A 24,555-nucleotide genomic window follows, 5' to 3' on the forward strand; every position below is an offset into this window, starting at 1 on the left:
TCAAGACAGCAACAACAACGACAAATAAATGAAAGTCTTCTCATGCTCTTGATTATGTTTGGAGTTGAAGAGTATATGACGGCTAACACATTGTGGTGGTATGGAAATACAGTATGGGAAAATGAATGCCATGGATACAGAAAACTTTTGTCGGTTGGGAATGATAATATGACATGAGGCTGCAGCTCCCACCAACCTTTAGTAAATTTGTGGGTGAGCTTAACCACTCTGATCCTGTGGACTTTCTCAAGGCATGGATGGTAGAAGCCATTATCTCCCGTGACATTATGACTTTTATTCTCTGCAGAAGGCTACAAACTTTTAAAGTGGCACATTCATGGCCAAGGGACTGACTACACAGGACCTTGTAAGAGTCACTTGCATATGACAATATGACATACTGTCTGTACATTGGGACTCTCCCAGGGTGACAACTTAGACCACGCAGCTCAGAGAAAGGACAGACAAGAAATGGAAACTCTCCAACCCAAATGCTGCGTGATGATGATGATGATGATGATGACAACGGTGGTGATGATGGTGATGATGATGATGATGATGACGGTGGTGATGATGCTGAGGATAATGGTGATGACGATGATGATAATGACGTAGATAATAGTGATGATGATTTTGATGATGGTGATGGCGCTGATGATGTAGATGATGGTGATGGTGATGATGTTGATGTTGATGATGCTGAAGATAATGGTGATAATGATGGTGATAATTATGTAGAGAAGGTGATGATGATTATGATGATGACGATGACAGTCATAATTGGCGATGATGACAGTAATAATTGGCGCTGATGATGGCAATGACAATGATAATGGCATGGATATAGGCAACGTTGAGATGCAACTCAGGATTCATTTCATCACGAAACTAATTTCACAGAGCGACAAGCACAACACATGTTAAACTGCCAGATCTCATTCATGAGAGTAGGCAATACTTTCTCTGTGTGGCCTCCTCACTGCCATCCGTCTGGCTGCTGCCCCTGCCTTGCTGGCTTCTCTGATGTATGGCTGGTATTTGGTGTAGAGCACCTGAGATATTTCACAGGTGTCGCCTGTATTAAAGCAAATGGGTGATTGTATTAACCTCTAAACAAAAAACTCCACTCTGATATGTTCGGTCAACTTTACTGAATAGGACACAGGCAAACACACAAAACAGTGAAAGTCTGATCATGATTAGACATCCTAGAAGAAAATTATGATATTTACATGTTTAATGAACATTTATGACACTACAGCATACATCAATATGACACATGCAAATCAAAAGAAATATATTATATCAACCCATACTTGTCTCATTTTAATGAAACTTAATTGTTCTATTTGTCCGATATTACTTTGTCTAACGAGTGCAAAAAGAACAGCAGTTTTACAGATTTTCTCTTTGATAAACCAAAAGCAAGATGAAGAGTATCTGGGACCTGATTACATAGGAATTTCCTGCATGTAGATAGGTGTAAGCATTAATCAAGACAAGCTGGAAGTAGGCTAATTCCAAAATGCTATTTTCTGGTGCTATGTCAACTTTCAAGCAAGATATGGCATGTGACAGACTGATAATCACTGGTGTTAAGATTTTTTAACTCTTTATGTGCCACGTTCGCACGTCCGACTCAGTCGACGGCGTGCCAACTTTGCATATTCTGCTCAACAAACAAAGCCGCCAAAACCGATCGATAAATCGCTAATCCCGCGCTTTTGTTCCTCTCACATACGGCTTGCATTCTATGTGGTGAATGACTATCAAGCAGTGTTCCCAACTAGATTTTGCATGTACACTTTAAGTTTCTGTCACTATTTTATGTGCAAAAGTCATTCCTTTACAGTAATATTGCAACTGGTAATTCAACAGAAAAATTGAAAACAGAATTGTTATACATTGTATATGGAAGCAAAGTTTGCCATTCCTCTTTAACTTTGCTCACTATTATGTCCAGCGTAACAGAAATTTGTAGAAGTTATACAGACTGGAAAAACAGAATTCTTTCTCTAAGCATGACTATCTTCGTGTCTCAGAATAACGTGGCACACAGGGGGTTTCCACCGTGGCACACAGGGGGTTTCCACCATGGCACATAAAGAGTTAAAGTGTTCATTTTTGCCATGGTGAACATGTACGTCTACTAAATAATATCGGTGGTCTAGTGGAGATGACGCCTGTCCGGTGATCAGGAGGTCGCAGGTTCGAATCCTGCTCGAGTATGTACGCCCATGATTTTTTATCATGGCTACTACTAAAACACTGATCAATTCAGTGCTTATTTACGTCGAAGTAGAGCAATTTGTCAATCAGTTGCAATGAAAACATCTCGACGGAAGAATTTCATGAATTTGAATAATAAAAAGCAGTGCCCGCTGCATGCTATAAGGATTAGAACCAACACTTGCTGTCGGGCGAAAGCTCGGTGGTCTAGTGGAGATGACGCCTGTCCGGTGATCAGGAGGTCATAGGTTCGAATCCTGCTCGACTATCTACACCCATGATTTTTTATCATGGCTACTACTAAAACACTGATCAATTCAGTGCTTATTTACGTTGAAGTAGGGCAATTTGTCAACCAGTTGCAATGAAAACATCTCGACGGAAGAATTTCATGAATTTGAATAATGAATAATATCACTCATATTGATGTGTTCCTTCAAATTTTCTACATTCCTGCCAGTTATTGTATGTGTGTATGTGTGGGGAGGGGGGGGGGGGGGGGAGGGGGATGCCCCCAAAGACTTCAGTGTACATGTATAATACATTAAATGATGAATCAACATGAAATTAATAGTTTTCTAATTCCAAGACATCCACATTTGTCAGTAAATTTGCAGTAAGTGGTGATTGTGGCACATGAATATAAGCTTCTCAAAATAGTCAGAAGAAAATCTTCAGACCTCTAGTTTGAATAGACAGGCAAAAAAGTCGATACTAATTGGAAGCCTGTAGTAGCCACATAAAGCAGACCATCATTTAATTCTGGCCAATTTGACATACCCACTGCATCGACAGGGAATTCTGCCTGGCTGACAGTCCAAGCGCTCTCAAAGTTGAACGATCGCACATCAAACACGCTCTGGTTGTAAGGCGAGCCTGCGAGGCACTCCAGCAAATAAGCGACGTACAGCTCCCACCGGCCGTGATAATACCTGGTTTTTTGAATAGCAAAACAAGCATTCAAATGTCTATTTTGTGATCCTCTGACCTCGATCAAGTAATTTTCAATAATGTATGTAGTTCTCAGTAATGAACAATTTTCCACTCTTGTCAGTAAAATGCCTTCCTTATTTGAATTGATAATGATATCAATCTTCCTCTTCGTATCTTTTTTTTCTTTTTTGAGTTACTCTGTTGTGTAAAAAATTCTTTCTCTGCAGATTATGGCAGTACATGAGACAAAACATAAAGCAAGAAAAAGAAATGGTCTGAAGAGAGTAGAATCAACAATGCAAACCGATGTATGTTACAATCAAGTAAACTGTACACTGACACCTCTGAATCAATTGACAGTAACTTGTTACTACCATTGTCAGATTTTGTCTTTTATGTCCTTTCACTGAAATACAGTGCAATAACTTAGACTGTTTATAATGTGTAGCTCATCCTTTGTGCCAAAAAAAAAACCCAACCTAAAACAAAACAAACACCTTAGATAAAGAAATACAACTACATATTACCAACAAATCCTGTTCTGTCCATTGTGAGAGTTTTTCAAATGTTCTTACATTGCCTGCAATGTATGGATAGAGAGAAATCATACTCTTATGTAGGTATTATGGAGACATCCAAACTATCTAATCAAATCATGCACATCAGTTCTTTAAAATCATTTCTTGACATTTGCTTTGGCCACATTAAAATGTCCATTGATATGTCACTTGAAACTACACTTAATTGAAATTTAAGCAAATTGTTTGCAAAGAACATGAAGGCTACCTTGAGAAGAAATGTCTGAACATCAAAAATTGTTTTACTTACGTCCTGAGTAGGCCTCCCCACTGTTTATTTGCATAGTCCAAAACCTACAGAGAGGAGATCATTTAAGATATATGATTGGTTTTGAATGCTGACAAATCTTAAATGGCTCAATACACCACATTCTTGGATATCTGAATAAATATAAAAAAAAAGAACCTCCATAAGAGAAACAGATCCTTTAAATATAGGAATCAATAGGCTTGTTGTCATTTTCTAATATCTAATACCCCTTTCATAAACTCAATAATGCGGATAATATCCGCAACATTTGGTCGTAAAATCGGAGTGGGGAAAGAATAATGCGCTTCATTTCGACCCTTCTATTATCCGCATAATAGCAGCATCGGGACCAGATATGGAGTTTATGAACGCAAACCCAAATAATGCGGATAATTGCCGGGGTGCGGTCAAACGTCACCTGTCTTTCCCGCCGGAGGGACGTGTGCAGTCACCATGACGATTATCCATCTTTTTCAGGACGGGTGCTCGTAAAAATAATGCGAATAATTTTCAGAGTTTGTGAACGCATCTTTTATTGAATCGTCCACATTATTCTTATGCGGATAATTGGAGGATGAGTTTATGAAATGCCTTTTTCAAGGTCAGGTTAATTTCAGCATGGATTCCAATTCAAGTGAATGTGTGTACCTTGTATACATACAATCCCTGCAGGCAACACTTTAATACAACACTTGAGGGAAATTACAAAGCAGATCTCTTATTTTTCTCTTTTTTCCTGTGGGATATACATACACAAATGGATATTCAGATAGGGAGAGGGGAAAAAGACCTGGAAAACGTTGCTAAGATAAATAATGCCTGTCATTGATCACACTGAACTCAACTTGTAAGAGGGTCTGACACATTATTATGACCACTGTTGCGATGCCAATTCATTGTGTAATCCCACATATTGCACCCATGTACCACACAGCAAATGTCTGGACTGTGCCATTTGTGATATTTCAAGCCGGGATACCTCAGATGATGGCCATAACAGCCTGAAAGATGAAATCTCTGTGATCATCTGCTTCGATTAAGTAATTATCTGGAGACATTGATGAGCGGCAGTGGGAGTGTTTCAGCCCAACTATGTCCTGATTACGCGACCGATGTGACACACACAACGACTTGTTGAATAGAACTTTAGTCCACTTGAGCAGGGTTGCTGCTTGAGTGATTCATAATCATTGATTGGATACTGCATTTCATGAATTTATCAACTTGGAACACAAAAGCTGCACTGCACTTCAAATATGTGCGAGATGAACACAGAATTTTCACCAGCATTACCCTGAATAAAAAAAGAAACAACAATTTTTCCTCCTTTGGTATCACTACATGTTCCTCTGACATAAAGATAACATTCCTATGTTCAGTGGCATGGCAAAGTATAACAAGCTTTTCTGCACCCTACCTCTCCGTTAGGTCCCCATAATGTCAGCTGGTTCTTGGCATTGTACTCATAGAGCTGTCTTTCCTGCACAGGGGTGAGATAAATATTGTTAGGCAGATTAGATAATGACTGAAGAATTGCTGGATTGATGGATGGATTAATGAATTAATAGATTTAAAAAAATATGGTAAAATAGGTGAAAATAGGTAAAAAATCAAAAACAAATTGATACAAAATACATACAGACTACCCACACATACACTCATTCATATACGTGTACAAAGTATACTGTAAAGCAAGATATTTTCGCAGCATTAATTTTTTGTGAACTGAAGCTGACGGCCTTTTTCATGGTATGACATTTTTTGCAAATTGTCACTGGCATTCAATGCACATAGTGCAGACAAGAACTTTCACATGCATTTCATTTTTGCAAATCTTGGCTCTTGCAAAATTTGTGGAATTAAAATGCCACAAACATTCCTGGTTTTACAACAGACAGACAATTAGAATAAGAGGCACACAAATATAAGACAGACAGGTAGATAACCTATAAATAAGACCAAAAAAAAAAAATATCACAAAGCTTGACAACTAAATTGAGATTATCATCTACAGAAGCAAATTTATCTTGAAGAACCTCGCCTCTTGTACATTGACCATCGACACATTATAAATATCCGTAAATTGATCCGGCACACCATACACCTCAGATTTACAGGCAAATGCCATTCACAATTTGCATTGGTCTTGACCGTCACTGAGCCAGACAAAAATGAATGACAATCTCACCTCTTCATTCGTTGCTAGGGACTTTGCATCTTCCAGCCAAGTCCCTAGCAACCAACCTTGGTGAGATGATGTGATGTTGTCCATGTCCAGAATCAGATCACACAGAAGCTTTCCATTAGCCCTGTTCAGATGACACAAGGCAAATATTGTAAAGTAGAAAAGTTAAACTTTATTGAATATCATGGGTGGCTGTCTGCTCCATTCATCATTTTTTGCTTGTACATATTCCATGCCGTAATTTTTTTTTTTTCAGAAAATAAAAAACACACATTACAAGTAATTAAAACACTTTCCTGCGCCCCAAGAGGGTACCAAAGATTAGTCATGGATGACATTGTACCTCTTTTTATGGGGACACCACAGTAAGTATATTTTAAGCAGTCCCAGGGCAAACACTGTGAAGAAATAGCAGTGTGATTTACAAATTGAAAGAGGCAACTCTTTGTCTTCTTTGCATAAAACACATTTCTATGAAATTATCAAAACACTTACAAACAAGCATACCAATTATGTTAATGAATCAATGACCCTTAACCCTAAAAAGACTGGGCTATTTTGGTAGCTCGAAAGACTGGGGGGGGGGGGGCCTAACGGGCCCCCCCTTAAGATCTTGGCCGTGGATTGCGCGATCGCTGCGGAAATTTGCACGATGGTAGTGTGCGATGTAATCTACAAGATCGTATATTTAAATTTTCCAAGATAGTCTTCTTTTATTTTATTTTGATTAATTGTGCTAATTTATGCGAGAAATCAGACTCTTTCATCTAAATCAGTAAATAAAGCTCCAAAAGTGGTCATTTTTTGGTCTAATTATTCTTTGTGGCATTCTTAGCAAATGCACTTGAAAAAAAAATCGGTATCAAAATTAATTTCTTATTTATTATATTGTTTTATGAATTTCTTATGTATTTCTTTGGTTTTTTTTGACCTCTTGTTTTTGTTGTTTTTTTTAACAAAATTTGTGGCAGACACTTTTTGAAGCACAATACTCCTAAATCAAATTAATTTTAGCCATTTAGAGTAAAAATAAGCATATTTATATGAACCATGTGAAAAAAATTAATTTGCATTGACTTTGTACGGTACACAAAATCACATATTTGAGCCATTTTCGGTCTCACGTGCATGTACAAAAAGTTATGTAACTTCAGAACCGTACCCCCGGGCGTCACAAATTTGGTGTCAAAATGTGCGGGAAACTCGAAAGAAAAAAGTCATAGAGCATCGCGGCGAGAGCATTGTGTGTTGTAGAGTAATCGCGCGAAATGTCGAGAGGGGCCTTTTAGGCCCCCCCCCCCCCCCAGTCTTTTTAGGGTTAATATAACTCAACAAGCCAAAGAAACTACACTTCTGTTATCGAGTGTTCTATTTTTTAATCATAATTGCTCATAATTGCTCATAACATGTATGTTTCATACAGTACAATAAAAACTTTCAGCAGAATTCTGTACCTTTCACTCAAGCCCTTTCTTGATCATATACCAGTGCTTTAAAAGTTCTGTACAGTTGCAGATTTATCAAAAGCCTCTAAATCACTGAATTCATAGCAGATACCTAACTTGGCAGCACATCACATGAGAATAGATTTTTCTGACTGTGTGCAAATTTACTGAATGTAACCAATTCCATCTAAATCTCTTTCCAACGTAGGATAGGTGCCTATGAAGTAAAATTCAGAGTTGCCAATGTAATGAGAAAAAAAAATGATCCTTTCTGCACCAATTAATTTCCCCATGACTTGATATGGGTCTCAAGTGATAACACTAAAAGACTTCCACCAGCATGAGAAGACTGCAAGAGTTTGAATACTTGCACTATAAGCAACTTTGTCGATTCACAGCACTACAAACACATACATGTACGTTATATTTCAGCTGTCATCATAGGCAACATTTCCTCCCCATGCTAAAGAGCAACAAAACGTCATCAGATTCAGGACGTCCTCAGTCAAACTCACTTGACACCCTGCTCATCTTCTTGGTGGAACGCTGCCATCGTCTTTGTGTAAAAGTCAAATGCCAAATCCTGCAGAACATTACGTGTGACATCCACCAGGTCATATCTGAAAGGGCGAGTTACAAATGTAAATGCAACAGTAATGTTGGAGTCATCCATTGCTATGGTGACAATGATAATTACAGGTGGGCCTACTACTGTAATGATGTACTAAAATCCAGGGCATCCATGCATGCCATCAAGTCCAGTACAGAGGTACAGCCTGGCCCAATGACTATACAAGCAAGGACTTACTTTTTGATGTCATGTTTAGAAGAGGTAACTTATTAATTAAAGTATTTTGTGTAAGTTAGGTAGATTTGTGAGGCCATGAAATAATTATGTAATCTTTTCAGCATATGTCATTGCCACTGTTATCACAATTCCATAAAAATATGCAAAACTTTGAAATTCTATATAACATTGCAATTCTATGTTTGATTTTTATTGACAACAACTTCAATTAATTCTATTCACATGTTGATTATCTAATACAGCCAGCTTAATCATGGAGGGGATTTGCATGTTATATTAAAGTGAACTAGAAGAGAGGTATTGCACTTTTTATGACCGCAGGCCTGGCGCCCACTTTACCTGAAGAGGGTGTGGTTGCCATAGTCACTGACCGCTCCGAGGAGGAGATTCCAGGCAAGAGCCACTCTGGTGTAATCATACCACAGCTACAGGGGTGTGGAAAGAAGCATCACAATAATCTTTACCCTCCACTTGCACACGTTTCTTGCTCTGAATATTTCAGTTTCCTTATGACAATGGATATATTCCAGGAGGGAAAAACCTTTCTGTGATGTATCCATCTGCAACAAAGAGTGCGACTGTGCACATGGGTATGTACTGCTTTGTAGGCATACATCTTGTCGTTCAGTTTAGCACATGTCGACTTTATCCCCTAATGACACAGGATCGAATAATATATCTCTTGCTGAGACTTAAATGCAATAAAAGAACAGCTCGATGCAAGAATTTCATTAATTTGAACAAATCGGCTTACTGCAGGAGTATGGTAAGTCCGCGATAACCAAGTGCATGTTTCTACTAGACACTTTGTACCTAGTATTTCCTTGCATCACCATAAATTTTTGCCAACTGCAACACTTCGTATTTAACTACTACCCAAACTGTTTCTACTGACCACTGAAATATGCGGCGTCATTGCAAGGGACCTTACGAAATGCCATGAACCAGAAAGTCACATATTATGAGGTCATAGGGTGCATTCGAGCACTCTCCTAAAGCGAACTGCACCGTACCGTACCCACGCCAGAGGAGCTACCGTACCGTACCTACGGCAGAGGAGCACTCGTATGCTCCTGAAGTGTACCGTACCGTACTGTACCAAGCCCAAAGTAGACAACTTCCCGATGTGCTCCAAAAGCGTACCAAAAGTTCGCATGTGAGAATGCGCGTATCATGCGCCTATGTCATAATGCAAAGACATCATTCTCTTTGTTCGGGACATCATCTGTAAGTAGTTCAAGAGCGCCAGGTGAATGACCCTTTTGCTACAAAATGTGTGACCTCTTCTGAAAATGACTCGTGAGGTACGCTTTCTCAGCAGAGCACTCGAATGCTCCAGAACTGGCACAGTACGGTACGGTACGCTTTAGTTCAGTTCTCTTTGGTTCACTTTTGAGCGCTCGAATGCACCCATAACCAAGTTGGGCAAACACTGCCTAACGATCAACTGAATGAGGCAAGGAATGTCTCAATGAGAATTCAAGACTTCTGGAACACTGCAAATTTCATAACCCGCTCTGTTTCTAGTGAAAACTGTACCTTGCATCACCTCATATCGACAACCTAGAAAAAAGAACCCATGTGTTTCTACTGAGGAAAAAATTCAATGTGTTACCCACATCACCTCAAATTGTTACCAATCGGTAGAAAAATGCTCTTTACACGAGAAGAGAGTGCAGTACCTGAGATGTCATCTTGTCGCTGGGTCTCCTCACCGGCACGGCGTGTTGGTGGTCCTTCTCCCCATCCCTGTTGTCGTAAACCGTCTCCCGGAGGATGCTCCATGCTTGGACGGCAGGAAGACTCCACTGGCCATCAAAGGAGGTGTAGCGTCTGGTGTTGTAGTACACAATCCTGACCATGGACAAAGTGAGGCAAAATCCACAGCTTTTAACAGACTGCAATAAACTTCATTACACATTCACCTTCTGCACGTACACACATAGTGTCCGCTCATTGATATACTTCAGTTAATCACTGGTTTCTTGAATCGCACCAAACAATGAGTATCACATTCTTTGTGTTTACAAAGTTTCTCTTCAAGCTCAGGTTGCAAAATACAACACAAGTACACTCTTGTGAAGTTTGAAATATAACGACATCATGCAAAAATCTCTGTGACCTCCTCATCTGCCATATATCTGCACATGAAAATAACAGTTTATACAGTGACTGAAAGCACACCTTATATATATCCACACAGTCATTTTGAGATGAATTCATAGAAGTCATTGCTTAGTGAAGAAAAAAGTACAGAATTTAAGTCCTATTGCTATCAAGGATTCCCCCCATTCAGTGCCACATGGACAGTGTTCCCTGATGCTCACCACTCTTCAACATCAGTGCCCTCTGACCTCCAGGTCAGGTCATTCAGGAAGTAGTACATGACGTAGTTCTGCTCGATGCCCTCTGGAGTCAGTCCCATGCCAATCATGGTGGAGTTAGGAAATGCCCTGGCATCAAAAGGAGCCTACCAGAGGGTGGTTGTGAAAGTAATTAAGGAACGAGGACCACAGAATTACTTTACTTTCACAGCATTAATATATAAAATTTATTCAGAAGTTTTTGGTTCCATGATGATAGGCTTTGTGAACAGTGGCAAGAATCAAAATACAGTTTACAGTCACACCTGTCCACAACAAATGCTCAAGGGAAACATGAAATGTGGATAATAGATAGGGTTCTATGCAGTAGCCATCATGGTAGATATCTTCAGTGCCCCATGTGATTACTTATACACCACAACACTACTACGGTTTTGTATATATTATGACATAATCATGTGTTTATATGTATGTATACTTTTAGCGATACACATTCATATCTATAGCACGTTAAATAAATACTGGTACAGTACTCTCCGCATAATCGAGTAGGCTCGAGCAGAGCATTTCTTACCCGATTAAGCGGAGTACCCGATTAACAGAAGAACATGTCTCATTCACAATATATTGACACACACAATGTGTTTGTATATTGTACACCACACCAACCACCTACACTGTATGCTTAACACGCGTGCTTGCTCGGCACATTATATACATACCTATACTTGCTCAGTCACGAGCAATAATTTACATTCTTTTTGTGGACAAATATGTCTTCAGAAAACTTTGTCGTTTGACTATGGACTCCTCGCTAACACGCAGACGTTTTCCGAAATGAATACATACTGGTACATGTGTTTTCATGTTTAATCTCTTCCCAAATGATCGGTCTTCTTTGCAAATTAAGCAGAGAATACATTAGCAGTGGAAATTTTTGACATTCATGATTTCTTAAAGTGTTATATCTGCGATAAAATGTGGGTAGAGATGAGATTAGAAGAAATTTATTTACCCATTTATGCGGAGAGGCAACCCGATTATCAGGTAATTTTAATGTGCATTGGAACTGATTTTGACATTACTACCCAATTAAACGGAGTACCCGTTTAAGCGATACCCGATTACGCGGAGAGTACTGTACTAAATACAGTAATTCTTGTTTGGTAACTGCTCTCCCCCTTAATAAAACTACTGATTGCCTTTATTAGCATAGAGAAGTTTCATGGGCATTTGTCCGATGCAACGGCCAACAGGGCAGGTGGTTGTTATAGACAGGTAGTCACTACAGGAGGTGTGACTGTAGTATCAAGGCCTACGTCTTGCTAAATACCTGATTTACTACTTCCAGCTTGCCATAGAGACCAGTGTTGCCACCAAAGTTGTGCAGCATACACCAGATAAAGGGCTGGCCATAGAAGGACGAGGTGCTATTGTAGAAAGGTCGTGCCTCTGCGAATAGATCCAGCACTATCATACGACCCTTAACGAAAGAATTAAAACACACACACACAAAGAAAACAACCTTTATAGTGGTTTTACTCTGCAAATGCAAATTCCGTGTCTCATCACTTAGATAAAGAAAATTGTCATTATCTGTTAGCCATGATCTAAAGTAGGGAAACTGAGTAATTTACAGCATGTCAATGTAGGCCTACAGCTTTCACAAATTTGACCAATAAACAGTACATTGTAGTTCTAATTTTGCTTCTGCAAACCTCGCTTCTGCAAAATGGGAAAATTGGAACATGAGATCAACAGATGGCTTCATCAGCAGCACTTGCAAAGTTGTGGAACAATGCAATTCCGCCCTGTCAAAGACAAACTTTACTGTGTATTTTATATTTCTATCTCGAGAAGTTTTATAAAAGCATAAGCCAAAAGAAATTTCTAGTGCAAAAACTGCCTAAGAGACCTACCTATTGTAATAATCAAAACTTGTCAAAACTAGTGAGTCTCAAAATGAAACAGAGAAACCAAACAAACATACAAAAAATAACAAACAGCACAGCCAAATCTACCAGGAAAAATAAAAAGAAATACATTCACACAATCAAAAGAAATTACAAAAAAAGAACAATAAAAGATAAAAAACAAGGAAAAGAACAAAATAAATCATGGGACCAGATGCAAGCAAAGGAAAATGCCACAAACTTGAACTTACAATAGGAACTGCTTGAAGTAGGGCCTTAATCTGGGCGGGGCGCCAGAATTCAGTATTCTGGAACAGCCACCCCTGCATGAGCCACACCCCTTTTGGATCCCCATTAATGATACCCTCATACACTCCACGGCTGGCATCCGCGAGGTAAGCTGGGTCACTGCAGGATAAAAGACATGTTGCAAACATGTTCTTTAAAAACAGAGTGGGTCAGTGGATATCAATTCTGAACAATCTCTTCACACTTTGTATTTACAGAGGAAAATTTTGATCTCCCTATCCCTCTCTTCCACAAGCATCATATTGGATCTCCTTGTTTTATTATATTGATGATTATGCATCATCAGTTAACAAACAGGCAAGCTTTTTGCTTATTCTTTGCAAGCATTCCACATCTAGGCCTATACGAAAGTTCATACAGCTGTATGTGATGCATGTACACATACTTAAGATGTATGTCTAATGATAACTGTTGCTATTGTTGTTGAAAAGGGCAAGCATTAAAACTAGACAATGTAGACATCCATTTCAGTGGTTACCTGTCTTTAACGGCCACATACTCAATAATGGCCAAAGAACACCTCCCCCCGCCCCCCCCCCCCCAAAAAAAATGTGACCCGCTACAACAATAGGATCCTAAAGTCGCTGACAGGTAAGCCGAGCATGGCCCAGAAAAATGCTATTTTCAGGCCTTTCCTTTGATCTTTTAGCTTTGAAATTTGGACAGATGATAGAAGATAAATTAGACTACAAAATTGTGTTAAAACAGAAATCTGAACGTTTTGACAGATTCTGACGATCTGACTTCAAAGTCGATTTTCTCGGCTCACCCGTCAGCAACTTTAGGATCCTTTTGTTGTAGCCGGTCACAAATAAACAACAAACAAACAAACAAATAAAGAGAACTTTACAACATTCATGTAAATGGAGGGAAATACAAAACCAATCAGAGTAAATATTACTGAGCTTCATGCCGATGAATCACTGTCTTCTGCAGACAATCACACGAAATAAAATTCTCATCAAAATTATCTGGACACATTCTACTCTTCAACCTGGCTACTGTACCTGGACTTGGGTTGGTTCTCGTTGAAACTGTCTGCACTGTACACATGATCGGTGCCATTATATTCCTCAGTCATCTGAAAAAAAACCCCAACAAATTGAGGGAAACATGTCAATAACAACGATCTTTGCACTACAGAAACAAATATCGTGACAATCTTAAGAGATTTTTACAAAATATTTTACAAAGACAAAGAGGGCTGACAACATTTGCAGATAAAAGCATAACAACCTACTAAGCACTTTAACTCTTTATGTGCCACGTTCGCACGCCCAACTCAGTCAACAGCATGCCAACTTCACATATTCCGCTCTAACGCACAAACCCACCCACACCGATCGATAAATCGCCAAGTGCCACAGTATGAGGAAAGCGTTTCAGCGATTCCATTCCTCTCACAAATAGCTTGCATTTCATGTGGTGATTGACTAGCAACCAGTGCTTCCTACTGGATTTGCATGTAAATACTAAGTTTCTGTCACTGTTTTGTGTACAAAAGTCATACCATTACAGTAATGTAGCTACTGGGCATTAGAAAGAAAAGGAATGATAGATTTCTCATACAATTTACATGAATGCAAAGCTTACATTTTCTCTACAACTTTGCTCACTTCGTCTACAATTCAACAGAAATCTATAAAAGTTACATAGATTTGAATTACAGAATGTTTTCTCAAAGCATGACTACGTTCGTGTCTCAGAATAATGTGGCGCACAGGGGGTTTTCACCATGGCACATAAAGAGTTAAGAAACATATTTTTAAGGTTGAAATCAGAATTTGATTGCAAAAAAAAAAAAGAAAATCGAAATTTGCACATATCAAACATGCCAGACTGAATCTCAGACGAAGTATATTTTCAGATTTTCAAAATCAAACATTGTTTTGATGAAATAGATATACCAGTACCGGTACTCAATATCAAAGAATGATACAGAAACAAACTAGCGGGCATCTCTGCATACACTGTACACAGATTTGTTGGTTGCAGGTAACAAAACTTTGCCCGACTAAAATGCAGCTTTGAGTTGCTATGCATTGTGGAAGTCCAAGTAGACATGCGTTTAAGAGAATGAGATGACAATTGTCATATTAGTGACTGCTTAATATCCAACACATAAACTGTGCCAAAAATTCTTACACCAATTTTTTGTGAGACAAAGTACAATGTAACATCAACAATGATAGATACAATAACGAAGAGATGTGCCTTTAATCCATGCACACAAACTTAAAGCTGTTGGTGTACTTAAGAGACAAACATCGAGAGGAACGCCAATAAGGTTCAATGTTTTCTGTGTACAGTGACCACTTGGGGTAAACAAAACGTGGCCTTTGCAGACATTATGGCCACTATGAATAGGTTGATGTTTGATTTCATTACAAGGCATAATATCTATAATAGACTATACACACATTTTCTTATCACGTCAAATGCAAAAGGTTACTGTAAAACATGAAATATTCGCTGCATGAATTTTTCGCAAATTGGAGCCGACGGCCTTTTTTGCAGCATGAAATTTTCGCGAACTGCCACTGGCATTCAATGCATATAGTGTAGAAAAGAACTTTCGCGTGCATTTTAATTTCACGAATCTTCACGCTCGCGAAATTCGCGAAATTAAAATGCACGTGAACATTCCTGTTTTACAGCAAATGTTGTTACTTCTTGCCTTGCCTAAGAAGCAAATGAGTGCAAAAGTGTTTTGTTTTGAGTTTCTTTTACACGTGAACAAAACTTACATTAAAATTCTATGGAAATCTTTGCATAACAACATCAGCAGCAAAATTACAAAGGAGAAAGTGTGTCATATGCCATCATGTAAAGAACAAAGTGAACCTACTGCTTCAATGAAGGCTTTTCCAACTTGCTTGAAGAGAGGGTCTTGGGGATCCAAGAAGGCAGTGCTGCAAATTTTCCAACAAGAGTTAAAAAAAAACAACAACTAGAAAACAGCATTCCATGAAATGTGAGCAAGAGTTATGCAAACATTTCAGTTTTGTCTCTACCATGGGCTCATTTGTAATATAATTTCATTTTTTTAAAATTGATTTTTTTTTTCACAACAATTAATCATATCTTCTAAAGGAGTCACTGTCATATTAGTCTACAACAATCCACTTATTTTGTACTCTGTCTATCATCAGGGACTGTAAAAATGATGTGCAGAACTTGAGACCCGAAGTAGATATAATTCAACATGGACATCCCTCTATGAAGATTGCCAACATTATTATATTTTTCAGAACCAAGTACCCAAGTATTTAGCAGAATGCACATTACAGGTTAATGGAACCCCATGTTTGAGTCGACTTCATTACAAAGAGAGAAACAAAAATGAAACAGACAGATCTGTAATTGTAGTAGAATTTAACTTGATGTAACTTTTAATCAGACATAAATGTATATGACAAGAAAAAAAAATGAATTGGAATTTTCAAGTTTCCCATGTTTTCACAAGGCAGGGATACTTTAAGAAACATATCATGCCAATTAGAACAAATGATAATGGCATGCCTTAATAATTTCCTATTTAATGGTACCCCTGCATCAAACTGCAATAAAATCCTTTTTGTCATTTCTCTCAGATTGCATTCAATCCTTACAGGAATACATTCACCAGTGATAACAAACCTAGCTTCAAAAACACAAACTAACCAAAACCCACAAATCCTCTGAAAATGTTATTCTTGTCCAATTGATGATACAATCACATAATTTCTGTATGACTTGAGGGAAATATGCATCTGGTATATATACCTTTGAACTCTTTAACTAACTTACCAAACAAAACAATCAAAAGCCACTCACCCAATCTATCAAAGAATTGGTGAAATGAAAGTCTTATATCAGTGATAACGTACCAGCAATACTGTGGTCTAAAATGTCCCCAGTCCCCGAGGTTAGATATGGACGCATTGGGAAAGACTCTGTGGGGTAAACAACAACAAACATGCAATATAATTAGGTATAAGGAACCATGTTGAGATATCTTGATTTTTTATTAATCAATTCATTAATTAATTATCTAATTATCTATCTATCTATCTTAACTAATTAATTAATTAATTGATGAATTATTTAATTATATATCTATCTATCTATTCATTTATTTATTCATTCATTCATTCATTCATTTATTCATTTATTTATCTATCTATTTATTTTTGCAGATCGGTGTTCAATGACTTCCAGGTAATGGGTGTCTACAAAAATATTTTGAGCACCTACTTTCCGCAAGAATTTATTTTCTTGGATTCTTGGAAAGGCACGGCAAAGGTACTTATCCTAAAAAGAATGCTTCACATTTCGAAACACTGATTTTCAGCAATATCTGCATAGCAAAAACATAGAGATGAAAGAAGGAACTCTTCCTGTTTAGTACAACATACAACCAAACTTAAGTCTTGGAAGTACCTGTATTTGTTCATAAAGTATCAAAAGTATCAATTGAAGCATGGCCAATGAAAATGTCAAAAATAAGATAATGAAAATTTGGAATAACATGCCCTTACTTTCAGTAATTTGGATTCATTATACCAAGTCCCTCAGTGAAAAAAAACAAGAAAAATACTCCAACATACTTTCTACAACACACAGAATATCACAGAGAAAACAAGACCACTCACTTTGCAAAGTTTTTCGGCACATGTCCTGCGAAACCCGGCAGGACCGGTATCATTCCAAGACTCCGCATCCTGGTTAGAATCTTGTGCTGGAGGGCAAGCTGATTCTGGTGCCAAGACTGGGGTAGGGGACCACCCCACCCATCCAGGTTACCCATGCGAGCCCTGTCATGCACACACAGACACACAAAACACATCAAAGATGATGACATGGTAGAATTCTCCAAGACGATGTTTGGGTAGATAAGTAGATGTATGCTATCACCAAGTTCATCCAACTTTCCCCTTTTTGCACTATACAGCCCATGTTGGGGAAAAGGAGCTTGGATACAAGACCTATCACGCACACATCACAGGTGACCACATGCTGGGTTCAAATTTTCCAATGGGAGTTTGGACTGGTTCACATTTACATGGTAAACTCACCATGCAAAAATGTACTTGTAACATGAAAACTCAGTGCTAATGATGCATGGTGTAACTGGTACATTTGTACATTGTAGCTTGTGTAATCAATCCCATTATACAAAATATGACTTGTTACATGAATACACAGAGCCGAGGGAGCATGATGTAACTTGTACATTTGCTACTGGTGTACAAGCGCTATGCACAGAAATATCTGCAACGTAAAGAATAGGGCTTGATTAAGCATAATGTATTCAACTTGAGCACACTTCGTATCAAAATAATTTATTATATACACATTAGGGAAAGTCAGAATTAACACATGCAGTCGAGGGAACATTGTGTTTGTGCTGCACTTTATCAACCCAGTTGTAAACTCACCATGCCAAAAAGGCTGGCCCACCAAAATGCTGGTCTAGGTCCTCTTGCTTTAGGCCCATCTTGAGGTAGACCTTCTGCCAGATGGCCTCCTGTCCATTGAAAGCCAAGGGGAAGTTGATTCCGCTGAGGGCCATCCAATCAATGTGACGCTCCCAGCGAGTCCAGTTCCACCAGGCAAAGGAATAGCTTGCGGTGCATACATTCTGGTAGTAGCGGAACCTGCAGTGACATTTATGATGATGATGATGATGATGATGATGAACAGTATTTATATAGCACCATTCATCTGTGGAACATTCAAAGGCACTAGCCAGTTCCCACAAAATGTCACATATTATTCATAAAGTTGCTGCAAAAAGATACCGGTAGGTCTTCAGTTCAGATTTGAAGGTATCAAGGTTGTTAATATTCCAACATTGGATTGGTGGAGAATTCCTAAGATGCGGATTAACCAAAATGACAGCTCTTTTAGTTTTTAGGCAGGTATTGGGCAGTTGAAGAGTCAGTCCTGCACAATGTACAATGTAGTCCTGGCCACTGCTGACATACACTGGTTTGTGCAGATATGTAGCTAGGGAACAAGTTATGGAGAGCTTTACAAGTAAGCAGCAAGATCTTATACTGCACTCTGCATTGCACAGTCAGCTAATGAAGCTCAGAGTGTACAGGTGTCATTGCCTACTGCTTTGTACACTTCACTTTTGGTAGGTAAGCTGGTCATAGGTTCAAACCCATTCATGATCTGCAGCTACACTTCTTCACTCTTGCCAGCTGCACAAATAAATACCTTTATTAAACAAAGTAGACACCCGACCCCTAATCCGTACATCTCCTTGAGTGGAGTAACATTTTCCGCTAGCACAAGTTACTGTGCACAGCTGCAATGTACATTACGGGGGACTAATACTTGTTAAGTACTAGGAGAATCTCACAGCAAAATACAATATTGTTTAACTATTATCAAATTTGTGCCTTTCTCAGTTTCACTGCACATCTCATATCGAATGAAACTAGATGGAACCGTACATATTCATACAATGTGCACAAAATACAGAAAGAAATTATACCCTAACATTTTACCAAATTGAAAGACAAAATGGAACTTCAATTCCACTTCAATTTAAGAATTAATTAAATTAATCAAAATTAAATGTTTTTAAGATTCTGCAAATACCACAAAAAAATAAATGAAGAAAAGGGGCTCATACTTTATCTTTGGAAACATAATTGATTCATTTCTCTCTACCCTTCTCTCTCTCCCTCTCTCTCTCTCTCACACATACATACACACACACACACACACACACACACACACACTCCCTCCCTCTCTCCTATTTTTCTATCTATCTATCTATCTGTCTGTCTGTCTATCTATCTATCAATCTATCTATCATCTATCTTTATATTTATCTATCATCTATCATCAATCAATCAATCTATCTATCTATCTATCTCTCTCTCTCTATCTATCTATCTATCTATCTATCTATCTCTCACTCACCTGTTTGGGCTGGTAATCTTGAGGGGAGGGTCTACCGAGGGAAGCTTTCCCGCTGGGGGCAGGCTAAGCTGGTTCCCATCCCATGAGATATGGCAGCTGCAGTAATGGACCAGGTAGTGCTGCAGGCCCCACACGACCGCCACACCTGTAGTCCCATTGATAGAGACTGTGGTACCATCTGAACTGATCTGAATTTTGAAAAACAAAACGAGGAAAAAACACCCTCTGAATTGTTTTAAAGGATCTGGGCATGATTTCAGTCCTTGCACCTTGCCACATAAAGACCTATAACGTTTCGACTATATAGACCTGACAACAGTCAGAAATGGTTCCATGTACTAAAACTGTCTCGATTATGCAAAGGCCATGATTAGATATTTCTTTTCTTCCACATAATTTGAATAGCTGTTTATCTGATACATTGACTTACTTTGTAAAGTCACATAAAACCCTTTGAAGAAGAATTAGCCTTTTTTTTAGGAAAATATAAAACTGTGCATTTTGACTTGAAAATTGAAAGTTCATTTTGAATGACTTAGAAAAACATAATTTCTATAAGTACTTCTGGATTGGATATCACTTGAATGAGTACAACATATGTTTGTATAGGACTTAACATCTTCAAAATGAAAGCATGGCTCATCCATAGAGCCCTATCAATATTATTTATCCCATCGTTATCACATACCAACACATGATGTAAATCAAGAGGGTCAATATACATATAACATCTTTTTGATGAATGAGGTAAGCCCTAATCCAGGCTTTTTTGCTTTACAACTATTGATTCTTACTCACTATACCACAAAGCTCCCATATTACAACAAGTATAGCAAATCTCAGACTGACACTTGGTGGGATCAGCATGCCTCACTTCAATTACCAATACAGAAGGTCAAAAAATTGGTGGACGCAGGTGGACGTTCTGAATATTACTGTAAAACGAGGAATGTTCGTGTGCATTTTAATTTCGCGAATTTCGCGAGCGCCAAGATTCGCGAAATTAAAATGCACGCGAAAATTCTTGTCTACACTATATGCATTGAATGCCAGTGGCATTTCGCGAAAATTTCATGCCGCAAAAAAAGCCGTCGGTTCCAATTCGCGAAAAATTCATGCCGCGAATATATCATGTTTTACAGTAACCCATTGAGGACGGGCTGATTTTGCTACAACACGCATTTCCCACAGATACTTGCCCGAGTATACTCGGGACTCGTCCTCAACGGGTTAAATCACTGTGGTCACCTGGAATGAGTCCAGATGCTCTTGACCAGAGGGCAAGTTGACCAGGAGCTGGAATTCTTTGAATCTGGTCGGCAAGAGTCTCCTGATCAGGGCTTGGGCAGCAGCAGTTTGAGTCTCTGGACTGGTCTTGGGGGTGAGGTGTCGTAGCTCCTCAAAGACTGGTACAATAGAGATAAAATTGAACAATGTCACAGTGAAAATAGTTCTTTTGTACACGATGTAATACTGCCTCAGTTTGACCTCTGCATCATTATAAGTAGGAAACATGTGCATAAAGATTAGCAGCAAGAGCCATAAAAGCTGCATCTTGCAGTGCCATCCAGGAATCGTGTATCAGATAATATGAAAAAAAAAATAATGCAAATTCAGTGGCAGAATTTGCCTCTTTCGCTTGGAGAAGAGTGAAGCTCAGTATGGGGAAGGAGCCCCACAAGCTTGCACCCCACCAAACTCTGTGCACAAAACTCAAGATTTATGTCAGTGAAGGGCAATTTGTCAAGTTGCAAGGAAATACATAAAAGACAAAACTTACCCTTTGCTGAGCAGGTGGACAAGTTGGAAGTTGCAATGACCAATGAAATGACCAGCAGTTTGAGATTCACCAGCTTCATTATGGCCTATACAGAGATGCCAAGTTTAAAAAAAAATTGTGGGTAAGATTTTCATGACTCGGAATCTCGACGAGCACATGTGCGCTTGAGCGAGGGTGTGGGAGGGGTTTTTCCCCCCTGTGGCCTCCCAAAGTAACCTGGAGCTTTTTCTATTTTTAGCTCTTAATGGTGCGATCACGTGCATACTTAAGCGACTATTTTTTACTTATTTTGAAAGACAAAATGAAAATATACCTTCAATTGCAACTATCATTTTAATCTTTTGAGCTTTGCCCATTATTATAGGCCCAAGTTACAGACTTTGCCCGATGCGTGAGAAAAATGGGTGCCATGCGTGAGATCGTGAGACGGCCCCTAAATGCTTGAGTCTCATGCAGAATGCGTGAGACTTGGTAGTTCTGCCTATACTGGCTGGGGTGGGGTGTATTCTCTTGTCAGTGGTCCGACCTGTGGAGATCTGTAAAGTATATCATGCGCGTTTCAGTTTTATGACTGAAGTATGGCTTTGTAAGAGTCAGAGGAGGTAATGAAGAGGTACACTGTAGAATTAAAAATCATCTATACCTATGTGCAAATGTGTAGTACTGGCATAGAGAATTCTATGCCTTTCTAATACTCCTCAAGTTTTTTACACAACTTTTTAAGTGATACAAAGACACTAGTCACTACAGTCGTCTTTCAATGTGATGACTGAAGGTATCAATCCATGAATAAAACCCTTCAATCAATTTATTGCATAATACTGGGGGTTCCACATTGTTGCACACAACACCATTGCACCAGTATCGTCATGTTCATGCATGTGAGAGCTAAAATTTGGTTTCTTAAACTGTAGACCACCTACTCATCACGTACAGATCAGTCCAGCTCCAGTATCCAGCTGAGTTGATACAGAAAAAAAACAAAACAACAACTTGATGACAGTGTCAGTGATGATATTCAAGTCCGAGTTTCGAAACCAGCATTATCTCTCGATACGAAGTAAGTTTAAATCATAAAGTAATCACTAGTTAAAGGAGTATCAGTACAAGACTTACCAATTATCTCTGCCGGGGTTGTATTGTAGTTTCCCTGCGGTTTCACGTGGCGGAGTAATCAGCTACACAGCTTGGCTTTTTGCAGATTTGGTCACAGTGTCAATTACAGTAGGCATGAACGGGCAACCAGTCCAGGGCAGGCTAAAGAAAACCTCTGCCTGCCGAAGAATCCCACTGCAACTAAACGGTTCCCGGTATTTCATCGAATATTCCACCGGAATTAGCTATCAACAATTCCAGAATTTTGACTTGGACGCAATCTGAAGTGACATCATGATTCGATGAACATGATTCAGCGCAGAAACTATGTGGCTTTAATCAAAGCGACTTACACTCACAGCTGTAGGAGTCGGACTGCAGCATAACACATGCTGTGCGTATGTGAAGTGTGACATCGCCGTACAACACACCAGTGAGTCTCAGCCCCAAGCGCACCGCGTATCTTCTTGTTTTCCTCGGGAAGAAAGTCATGTGACTCCCTAATACTCATCAGGTGACTAGGCGATGTGGGCGTGGCCAATGCTATTCCATTTTATTCGTTTTCCCCCATCTCCAGAAGAAACTTACAAATAGGAAATTTTACAGAAAACAAGGGCACAAGGTGTACAATAAACGTAATTTTCCAGTGTGCAATAAATGAGGATGGTATTTATTTATTTTCATGAGTATGTGAAAATCCTCAGCTTGAATCAGGATAAGAGTATGCAGAGCTAAATGAGTGATGACTGATGTTGATGGCAAACCCAAAGAGCAATGTGGATTGAGTGAAAGCAGCAACATTAGTAGAACACATCAGTGAAAGTTTGAGGAAAATCGGGCAATCGATGCAAAAGTTATGAATTTTTAAAGTTTTGGTGTTGGAACTGCTGGGTAAGGAGACTACTAGAGGCTATGACGTATGAGTGGACTACAATATAAAGAAAATATAAAGGTAATTCAATAAATATTCATTTTTCGTGAAAATTACACATTCCATCAACTTGATACTGACATATGTGAGGGGTAGCAATTATTCCCCCTGCTTTCTGAAAACGGTTAGTCACGTGCTCTTTCATTATGCTAGAAAAGTGATTTTTTTGTGGAATTCTCTTTATATTTTCTTTATATTGTTGTACGTCATAACCAAAACTTTAAAGATTCATATCTTTTGCATCGATTGTCCGATTTTCCTCAAACTTTCACTGATGTGTTCTACTAATGTTATTGCTTTCACTCAATCCACATTGCTATTTGGGTTTGCTTTGATGTAGTTTGAATGGAGAGAAAAATGAATTATGGAAATAGCCATTGTCACTTTTCTCCACGTTGCAAACACGCAAATAAAATCATAAATTAATATGTGCTGTACAAAATATAGGATACTAGTACGTGATGTATGCACAGATTATGTTCGCAAATTACGATGTATTCATAATGGTTTGTGGTGGATTGTATCATTATTCTGGGGTGAAGAAGTATAGACAGGGCAGGAAAACTCAAAAATATTTTGAAGTCCGATTTCCAAATTCAGGTAGACGGAACTAAAGGCAAACTACTATGAAACCCTCGGCCCTCCTGCCCCCATGAAAAAATACAAACAAACCGTAGACTTAATCCAAGCGCAATTTGATCTTGCAGGCCTTTAAAAAAAGCGATGATAAGAACAGTATTCTCATTCACTCAGTGTACACGCATCATGCATATCATCACACAGAGCGCTCTCCACAAAAACACTCATATAAATTATCATAAGTTTTATTGTCATCACAATTCCTCATTTTTTCA

At 38.7% G+C, this 24,555-nt stretch overlaps 1 protein-coding gene across 1 annotated transcript; it reads right to left on the bottom strand.

Annotated features, from left to right (window-relative positions):
• Positions 1-935: 935 nt before the first annotated feature.
• On the bottom strand, positions 936-23,094 carry LOC139722970 (alpha-N-acetylglucosaminidase-like). Its single transcript, XM_071634250.1, has 20 exons — positions 22,792-23,094; positions 21,676-21,760; positions 21,144-21,301; positions 19,896-20,083; positions 18,395-18,613; positions 17,609-17,770; positions 16,844-16,909; positions 15,823-15,886; positions 13,982-14,055; positions 12,917-13,073; positions 12,086-12,235; positions 10,756-10,898; positions 10,111-10,282; positions 8,768-8,853; positions 8,136-8,240; positions 6,179-6,299; positions 5,408-5,470; positions 3,991-4,034; positions 3,010-3,161; positions 936-1,075 (listed from the first exon to the last, which is right to left on the bottom strand). Exons 2-20 carry the CDS (start codon positions 21,752-21,754, stop codon positions 936-938), a joined length of 2,343 nt encoding a protein of 780 aa, XP_071490351.1. The 5' UTR covers positions 21,755-21,760; positions 22,792-23,094.
• Positions 23,095-24,555: the final 1,461 nt, after the last annotated feature.

This window comes from Diadema antillarum, unplaced genomic scaffold, assembly GCF_040938485.1.
Source record: "Diadema antillarum isolate AM-2024a unplaced genomic scaffold, OU_Dant_1.0 scf00000178, whole genome shotgun sequence".
NCBI lineage: Eukaryota > Metazoa > Echinodermata > Echinoidea > Diadematoida > Diadematidae > Diadema > Diadema antillarum.

What these genes read in the sequence shown, in the direction of transcription:
- LOC139722970 (XM_071634250.1), bottom strand. Translation starts at nt 21,754, where the DNA reads ATGAAGCTGGTGAATCTCAAACTGCTGGTCATTTCATTGGTCATTGCA. An exon ending in GTCCACCTGCTCAGCAAAGG is followed by an intron (nt 21,302 to 21,675) that starts GTAAGTTTTGTC and finishes CTATTGTACCAG; the next exon opens with TCTTTGAGGAGCTACGACAC. An exon ending in GCGACAAGATGACATCTCAG is followed by an intron (nt 8,854 to 10,110) that starts GTACTGCACTCT and finishes ACACCCCTGTAG; the next exon opens with CTGTGGTATGATTACACCAG.